This window comes from Manacus vitellinus, unplaced genomic scaffold (assembly GCF_001715985.3).
Source record: "Manacus vitellinus isolate BGI_N305 unplaced genomic scaffold, ASM171598v3 scaffold_5_pilon, whole genome shotgun sequence".
NCBI classification, from domain to species: domain Eukaryota; kingdom Metazoa; phylum Chordata; class Aves; order Passeriformes; family Pipridae; genus Manacus; species Manacus vitellinus.
This window is the reverse complement of record NW_021940682.1, coordinates 24,155,635-24,165,679: the sequence shown is the minus strand read 5'-3', so window position 1 is coordinate 24,165,679 and position 10,045 is coordinate 24,155,635. Positions and strand designations below refer to the sequence as shown.

General features: G+C 34.3%; 1 protein-coding gene across 1 annotated transcript in view; it reads right to left on the bottom strand.

The window, feature by feature from the left end:
- Positions 1–850: 850 nt before the first annotated feature.
- POC1B (POC1 centriolar protein B) overlaps positions 851–10,045 on the bottom strand; it is a 41,069-nt gene continuing 31,874 nt past the window's right edge. The window contains exons 9-10 of the mRNA XM_018080560.2: positions 4,486–4,668; positions 851–3,261 (exon numbers count right to left, since the gene is read on the bottom strand). Of these exons, the coding sequence (XP_017936049.1) occupies positions 3,160–3,261; positions 4,486–4,668 (285 nt within the window). The 3' untranslated portion in view covers positions 851–3,159. The remainder of the gene's footprint in view (positions 3,262–4,485; positions 4,669–10,045) is intronic.

Here is a 10,045-nt window from a genome sequence, read left to right as displayed (position 1 = left end):
ATAACTGATGTCTCTGTCTGATTTTCCCCTGGTATTTGAGAAACTATATTCAAATCAAAAGAAAAAGTGAAATGCCTTAAGGTATAGCATTGCAACATTTTGCCATTTGGTGTTCACTCCCACAGTTATACTTAGGAACTTCTAAATGTGCTCACAAAGGAAATACCTATTGTCATCCAAAATGAAAAACTGAGAAAAATACCTTTATTGCCTCAACATCATAATTTATGCAATAGCCAAGAAAAAATTCCATTAAACTCCACTAAATTTTGATGGGAATTACAAATAAAATTTAAGACACCATAATAACTGGCATAATTTCTTTCAATTTGGAAGAGCATTTTTGGTTCAAAATGTCTGCAGAAGTGCATTGCAAAGAGTTGCTGAGTTACTGCATAGTGCTTTGACACTAAAGGAATTTGAAGTTGGGTTCCTCCAGAGACAGTCTCCCAGCAACGATGGCAGGAGAGGTTATTCCTGCTGCCACCTTCTCTCTCTCACCACACAAACCTTGGGGATCATTCACACACGGGTGGTTATTCTTCTTAATAAGTAATTGAGCCATTTCTGCAGTAGCTGGCCTGAATGCTGGAAGCAGTCTTTCTCCAAGTGTGGTCTATTTACATTTACTATCAGAGGCATAATTTAAGTTTCAGGAAAGCTTGTACTACATCAGGTACATGGTTCAGCTTGTTTAGAATACACATGGGTTCTCAGTACTTCACTGCAGACATAGATACAATACAATGTATTGTATCTATACAATATACATATATAATTTTCATAATTTATAGACCCATGAAATTATTTTTCCCCATGGGGCAAAAGAACAACCAAGGCTAAACAGCAGTCATTTTCTTCTGGTTTTATAATTCAAATTAGTCAAGTCACCAGTTATTTGACAGAGTACAAACCCCAGAGTAAGTGCTTCTGAGAGTTCAACCAGCCTCTTCAGGTGCTTTTAAAGGAAGCTTTTCTATTCTGTAACTTTATTTGAAATTATATGGATCAAGAGAACAAGGTAACTAGCCCACATCAGTGTTTCTTTAAAAGAAATGTCATGTTTGCTGTTTGTGGCTGTGTTTTAGGAGAGCCATCATAGCTTGAGGAAAATATATCTGTCCTGTTCTCAACCAACCATGACTAGTTATACACAAATCACAAGTGTCATGCATGTTGAGTTCCAAAATCAACAGACTGTCCGATAGAATGACAAGAATATGTCTTAATTTCGAACTGTTATGTTAGTTCACCAGATTCACAAACAGCAGAGGAATAAACTGGATTAAGTAGTGAATGCTCCAGAGAACATTCAGGTACTGAATGCTCCAGAGAACATCCCAGGTACTGAAAAGGAAGAAAGAACAGTGATAGGAGCTAAGGCAGAAAAGAAAATTTCAGCAGAGATTTTATTAAAAAATACAGAAGTAAAACAAATATCCAAATCTGGTTGATAAATAATCCTGAAAAACCTTAAAAAAAAACCTCTACAGATTTAAAACATATACATAGTCCACTATGAAAAAGAAACAAGCAAAAGAATTTAATAGCTACATGGTTTTGTGTCTTCTAATGGAGACAAGAACAGGAAAGGACTACAAGAGTATTTGCAAATGCAAAATGCAAAGTACATTTGATCTAAAAGACAGCATTTACATAACTGTGTGTTATACAGTATTATAAAAAATTGCATAATCAAAGGTCAGGCTGAAATATATAAGATCATTCTTTCACAAATAATCTGTGGCTAGAATGCTGCATAAAAATAATTGCACCCAAAATTTTTATAAGAAACTGCTTGTTTGCCATAAACAGTAGTACTTATGACTGAGCTGAAAATATGTAGCACCTGTTGGTAAAATTCAGAGTTTACCAAGAAAGTGAGGTGATGTCTGGTTATCTGAAGGTGGTTACTAAGAAAAAAAATGAAAAGTTATACAAGAAAAATTGACTGCACATTTCTGTGGTGTGAACTGCAATAGTATTTGCACAGGGAACTTCTGTACCTAAGCTGAACTCCATTGATGTTAATGAGGTTCAGCCTGGGAAATGAGCTTTATCTATATACAGTCAGTTGCAGAATTGGATTAAAATATTCCCCCCATTTAAACTGTCCCATTTTTCAACATACATGTGAAGGTGCAGAAATTGGATGACTACCTAGTTTTGACTACGGATTTACAACACGTGTTCTGCAATTGCCATTTAAAAAAATAATACATAGACATAAGAAAATTAAATGTTTTCCATTAAAAAAATAAACCTAGAATCATCTAAGATTTGCATGTTTATTAAAAATAAAACCCAAATCAACATACACTGAGAAGTCTTTCCTGACTTCTATCTGCGTTCATAATGCATTACCTGATGGGGGACACTCATAGCATGCAAAGCTTGAGCATATGTGGACTTTCTTGTAGGGCAAGAATCTATTGTAGTTATGACCTAGATTTTTTATGATTTTGTGTATGATTCAAATAGATTCTTCAGAAGTATGAAGTTGATTTTGATTTTTCTAAATATGAAAAATTACTTTTGATGGGAATGAGATAAGTAGAATGCATCAGTTTTGCAGCTGAATTCACACAGATGCTTCAGAGTTTAGGTGACTGAATTTTCATATTTGTGACTAGAAGTTTTCATACTACCTCTTCTTGCAATCATTACTAAAATGTTTAGAAGATATAGAATAACTCGCTATTTTTTTGTAAAATACTTGAGAGTATGTAACGGGACAAAGAAAACCTCTGGCATTTTTTGAGTTAGGTCTTATTTAATTTAGGTGCTTGAGTAATGTTGCCTTAGCACAAAGAACATTATTTTCACAACCCTTGCCCAAGTTTAAAAACCTGCATAGTGGACTTCCATAACAACTGCTATTCATCTAAAAATATGTAGTTAGTGGCTTAGTTATATTCAAAGATCTTGTTAGGTTGAAATAAGAGTCCTGTAACAGTCAATGGAAATGATTTTAGAAAATATTACATTTTGATTGTGCTACACTCCATTAAATATATAAGCAGAATATCTGCTTGCCACGACTGTTTAAAAATTTTCTTTTTTTAATTTCTTCAGTTTTTATTACATTGATTTGATGCTTTTGCTTATAGTAAAATCCAATGCAGAAACATATTCACCAATATAGTTAACTTTCAGCTTTTATTTGTCCTGTCTTCCCTGAAGTAATACTTGCTGATCTTCTAAGCATTCTTTCAATTTATCTTCAGCTGAAGTCAGACGGTGTTCCAAGACTGAAACTGTCTGCATAAAGAGGACAGTAATTTCAACTGGTTTTCTATTACTCACACAGTATTATAAAAGTGTGCAACATAATAACATAAGAAAAGTAACTTTAACTCAGTAGGGAAAAAAAGTCATAAAATGGTTTCTCCTTAGCTATTCCACTATTTATAACTGTATTTAAAAATTATGGCGTGGTATCCATGGAGATTGTCTAAAGGTTTCTAATTGTTTTCACAAAATATTTTCTCTGAGAGAGAGAAATACATACATGCATAATATAAATTATTCTGAAATACTATGTAAAAGTTGCATCCATATTTCAGTAGAAAAACAGTCATCACTGATGACCTCAAATGATTTTTTCCAAAAACCTAAAAGAAACTTTTAAGGCATCCCCAAAAAAAGGAAGTGAGAAAAAAATATACTATTAAAAGGCATTCTCTAAGAGACTATCTTCATCAGAAAAGGTAGTTTTTTGGACGCAGGCTGGTAGTTTCTTTTTAATCCAATTTAGCACACAAATCATTTTCAACTGATGACTTGACTCCATACTTCCAAAAACCTATTTTTTCAATTAACATATGTACTGCAAAAGAACACAGAACAAAAAAAAAACTCTTAGCTGCTCCCTTTTTAGTTGGCTTAATGTTAATATATTACAGACTACAGAGTAGTATCTTAAAACATGGGCTGACTAAATCTGTCATTACTAAAAAGTATTGAGCATTTGCAAACAAGTGACTCAGAGTCACTGAGACTAGTATTTGTGCAGTTTCACTGACACTAGGAATTATTCCACTGTTTAGATTCCTACCTAAGCCAACACCTTGAGCACTGCATTTGAAAAGGGATTTAATGGTACACTGGTAATTTACTTTGTTCATCCCCTCCTAGTACATGATTGTTCAGGTTGGAATCCGAGAATGTCTGCTAAACAACTGGCTTCTGACAAATCTGTGCTAGATTTCACTACTGAAAAATAGTGATTCTGTCCCTCCAGAGTTAAAAGTGCAACAATCTTTATGATTCTGTATCAGGAAGCTTTCACTTTAGCAAACACAATACATGCGATCAATATTTGCTGAAAGGAAAACACCAAAACAGTCACTTGACTATACAACTGTTCAAAATAACCTCACAGTCTTTACTGTTCTGATTTATTAACATAGTTCCTGGGGCTTTTTGCCCATTGACAGTGTTGTCATTTTCCACTGCAAGTGTTATCCATTGTTGCATACTTACTAGAGTTAACACATCCAGCTGTCCCACAATGTGCTCCAAAGCACTGTCCAGGGAGGGGGAGATGCCTGTTTGCTTGTCTTCGTTATGCACAGCTGATCTGCTCTCATTCTCTGATTTCCTTTTTGAACTTCTTGCCAAGACTGAAGCAGGGGGCCGGTGCAGCGCTTCAGTTTTGCCATCACCCTTTAATACAGAAACACCATTTGAAGATTCAGCTGGCTTTATCCTCATTTAAGTAGAATCATCCAATAAGATAGGTAGAAAAGTCTGGCTTTTAATTAAAAAAACCCAAACATCTATTTACACATATATGCACACACACAAGGGCCTTCAGATTTGCTTTTTGCACGAGGTCCAATTCATAACACTTCAATTTGCTCTGACCTAAGAGAGAATTCCAGCTGCGATGGATGAGGCAATAAGGGTAATTTCAGCAGGTACATATTTCAGGTACATATGATTGAGGAACTACATGCTATACCACTAGAGCTTGAATTAAAGCTCAAATTAATATAATTGCTGAGGGGTGTCTTCTTCAAAAAGATAGCTCAGGTTGACAAAGGAATTCACTCAGAGCAGTCATATGGATGAAAAATTCGTATGTGATTAGAAGATCACAAGGGTTCCTTCCAACTTCATGGTATGAAACCTTTGTTTAGTATGAATTAACCTCTTACTTCAGCATAAAAGGTAGTTTTTAGTTGTTTATTCAGTGACATTACTTGTTGAGAAACTGATTCCTTCAGAAAATGGGAGAAGGAAACAACAGAAAAGACCTACACGATGTAAAGTTGAGAGAAATAACTCTGATGTATAAACATTTCTCCAGGGTGACAGAGCATGAACTTTCCAATCACTTTGGTTTTGTCTGTGCCTTGAAGTTCTTAACGGCATTTTTGAGTCATAAAAGATTAAATCATCACTAATTCATTAGAAGCTCCCTCACAACAACTTTACTTGATTTATTAATGACTTTCTGAGACTTCTTCGAAAACTTCTTCTACCTTCAGATAATTTTAGTTTATTTTTACACTGAAGTAAATTGAGGTAGTTAATATTTATTTCTAATTATATTACAAATATCCACATTTACAAAATAAATCTTTTAAATGCTTCTTCCCTCATCACTTTGGGCTTCCCTCAACAGATCCAAACTGCAACCATCACTTTGACAAGGAGGAAAACTGTCAATTCAGTAAACAGAGTAAATGCTAAGCTAGTAAAAATCTCACCAAACACTTTTTTCTTACAGTTAAATTGATCAAAAATTCAATGTATTGGACAAATAGGCTGTGAAAGAATGCTTTGTATCTTGGTAAACTGCCACTAACATTGCAAGTCAGAGTGGTAGAAAAGTCTTCTTGTAAAAGTCTTCTTGAGATTCTTCTGTTACATTCTCAAAGACTTATGAGCAGTATGCAACATGAAAATACTTACAGAAGTAAGGCAAAGACCTTGATGTTTATCAAAACTCAAAGTACCAAACACAGACAAGCAAATAATGAACCGAATTCTAAACTTTCAAAATTTGTAAGAGGGAAATGAAATGAGACCACTTCAAATTTTCAACTTATCTAACTTGTGTCCAAACAGATTTCCTTTACTTTTGGATACCAATCAGTTCACGTCCAACACTTTCATTCAGCATAATATTTTTATTTTTAAAAAGTTCTATTTATAGAAAGTTTTTTCTACCCACAGCCTATTCACATGAAGTGTTTCAAGAACTAGATTTTGCCTTTCCTTCAAATACCCCCTTTCTAAAGTACTTTAAATACTCTGAATACAATTTATAAACAACAATTCTATATGTTGCCAGCAATGTAGTAAAAAGTCTCATAATCCAAAAAAAATAAACTATTCTGAGAGACATCAGAGCTATAGCTTATTTTGAGAGAATAAATTTTTATAAGGCAATCAATTTTAAACTGTTACTTCTGAGCAAAGCGAAGAAGAAAATTAAAATGTGCACAGTGTTTCCATTCACAGCCCGTTAGTAATAACATGAAATCACATTTGGGCAACTTCATGCAAGTTACAAATAAGGAGAAGGAACAGATTTAATAAATCAATAGGAAGTCATTACCATGACATTACCAGCGGATGTTCAGCAGAAAATTAAATTTAGCTTATAAATGATGTCACAAACAGCAAGTCATAATTGCTCATCTTTGTTTTCTGTCAAGCAAAATAGCCAAAACTCTGTGGGTGGTACTTGATCAATTTGTGAAAAATCCTTACACATAACCTTATCACCTCTGCCTGTTCCCAAATGTTTTCCCATGAAACATTCACAGAGCAGATAGAAATAAACACTGCATCCCAGTCTCCCTTTGCTTCATAATGGTTAAGAATAGAATCTGAGTAAATTGCATCCATTTACATAAAGATGCCTGAGCAGTTTTATTTATAGAGATAAAAAATTCCCTCAAGTGAAAAAAAAAAAATACAAGCCTCTGTCACTCAATTGGATATCAACAGTCTTCAGTCTTGTAAGAGCTACAAATTTGGAAAATACAGACAACAGCTTCCAAATGCATATCTAAATGATCTCATAATTAAGATGGGTTTATATGAAAAAGTGACATTGGTAAGCTTCCAAATGAATCACAAAAACTGGCGTGGTCTACTTTGTAAAAATAATCTTTTAAATTGTGAGCACATGGTACATTTGTCTACCAATACTGAAACATTTCTGATACTGTGATTAAAACAACCACAAGCAATTAGTCATAAGTAGGGCATGAAGCTCAAACAGACCAAAGAGCAAAGGCATAACAGAGTAGTCTCCCACCTTATCAGACCTTGATTTCCTGTGTCTTTTGGTTATTAGAAATCATGAGAAGTTTCTCAGAAGTAATAGTACTATCATTATCACTGCTTTTTTCCTCCTCTTGTGAACCTCCCCTCGAGCAAAAATGGTTCACTGTGGATATGCTAAATTTAACTGTTCGGGATTTGGTTTTTTCTCTGTTTTTGCTTGTTTGTTTGTTTTACCGTTGTTTTTGTAGGCCATAATTATTCACAGATCATGTCTATTGCTTTGAAATTATTTTTTTCAGTCAATGAGTGGCTCACATAAAACAGAGTCTCTGGTCTATTAGGTTAACAGTAAATATGTTAAACCACTATTTGTTTCATCAGTTCCCTACTGAAGAAAACTTCCCTGTAGTTTCAGCTGATGACAGCACTCTTCATTTCTTCTCCTCTTGCATGCATATTAATCAGCACAGCAACAACCTGCCATGTGCCAACTGTGGCTTTCTGCTCCTGCTATCTGATGAGGTAGTTCTGGTATCATTTATTTGCAAACTTTAATTGAAGTTTTGCATTCAAGCAGAAAAATACAGATAAACTACTTGGTGCATCTAAAACAAAGTTCTACTAAGCATTTCTAGCTTGAGTAGTCCTCTTTCAGAACTTGTAACATGGAATTTTGCACTTAATTAAAAGTCTTTCGTGTCATCTTATGCACCTGAGTCTTCTCCAGCTCTTAAAAGAATGCCTAAGCTAAACTCAAAAATTTAAAGCACTTAATGTAAGTGCATCACATCCAATCTGACTTGAAAATACCATGAGGCACCACTGAAGGTAGCACACCCTTCAGTTTAGAACCTGACCACCAGGAGCGGTATCAGGATACAAACTCACAGCCAACAAACCAAGCCAGACTATCAGACTGTAATCTTTAGCAAAACAGGTATTTTCACCTAAAAGGGAATAGCACTTCAAGTCTTGAAAACAACAAATTCAGCCTGACATTAACTGAATTTATAGAGGCCACAAGGCCAGTACAGTACAATGAAAACTAGTTGCTAACTTTGGTGGGGTTTTTTATATTATTATCTGTACAAAATTGACTGAAATCCTGATACACTTACAGTTATGGTCTGATTAATCAGATTTATTTATTTATTTCTATCAGGATTTCTATACTAGATTTAGCATTGCTGTGATGGCATGAAATAATAAACTCTTCTGTCCACAGGCATATCTCAAGATATCCTAAACACATAGTTTTATGCAAAGAAATTATATCATACTTTACAACAGCTCTTTCACACGTATAATGAGAAACCTGGCTACATGGTTTTCTTATGTCAGTTTTTTCCCAGAGTGCTGCCCATGGTCTGAGAAAACACTGTAAAACAGAGTACATTCAACGCACTTATTATTTTGCAATTCCCCATATAAAGAATCTAGTACAGAACAAAAATATTTTCTCCGTATTCCATGCATTTCAAGAAAACACAGAAAAAGAACCAAAAATAACCCATTTTTGCTCCAAGTAATATGGAAAATATTTCTATTTCCCTAATGAAAACTCATAGAAGTGCACAAATATTTGAGTGCATCCAGTTAGAAATAAATAATATTTCTGAATTTTTTTCCTAAACTCTCAGATCATCAGTAATAAGCTTTACTTAAAACTAGGTAATTTTCTCTTTTTAGTTTGCTCATTGATGTTAATTTCTACCAATAATACTTCCTTGCCTCAGATTAAGCTTTTAGAAAAAACTAAAGATTTCCCCCCACAAAACAAGCAATACTACAAAAAAATTAATAATTGATAATTCAAAACAAAACAAAACCCAAAAAACCAAACAAACAAAAGACCCAACCCAAAGCACGTCATGAACATATGACACAAACTAGACAGAAATCACTGGAGGTTCAATTGCCAAAGGTAAGAATTCCCTGTCAGGAAGTCAATTCTAAATTAACAGTTCAGGAAGACCATATTCAAACACTTTCGTAAATTATAAAATTTCTTGCACCACAGGCACTAAAAAATAGCAATATAGCCTATGGAAAAAAAGCAAAGTAAGGTAATAAATTACTTTCAGTATATCTTCAGCCTCAGCAAGAAGCTTTGCAAAGCAAAGGACAAATAACATGAAACTATAGAAGCATTTCCACTACTTACAATTACAAAATAAAGTAGCCAGTTTTAATTTAGGCAAATTACTTTGGACTGCATGTGTACACACCCAAGGGAACATCTTATAGCTGAAATCAATGTAAAAGTGATGGCTTCTTTTTACCCATATAGAGTCCTAATAAAAAATTATATTACACACTCTTCTTGAACTTCTTACCCATTTAGGACAGGGAAAAGCTAAAGGAGGGCAGGAGGAATACTTGTAACAGAAGCTGGAAACATAATGAAACACTTACTAGAAATGAAGTAACGATAGAAAATTAAAAAGTCTATTCAGACAAGGCCTCCTTTCTACTACTATGAATAGAATATTTTGCTATATTTTATATTACAAATGTTGATAAATAAAAACAGAAGTAAAAACAAACAAAAACAACAACAACAAAAAACCCCCACCACCTTAGGACTTTTCCAGCATGTTGGCAAACTCCCTATACTTCAAGTAGCAGATTGTGGAGGTTCACAGAGGGCATCAACTACATGGGAGGAAGGAGGCAGGGTTAACTTCAGAGTGTGAAGGAGGGTACAGCATCCTCACCAGGAACATACCTACTCAGAGAAATGACAGCCATTCTTCTGGTTTGCTTGCTCATAACTCTTTTTCGTCCTCTTCCCCCC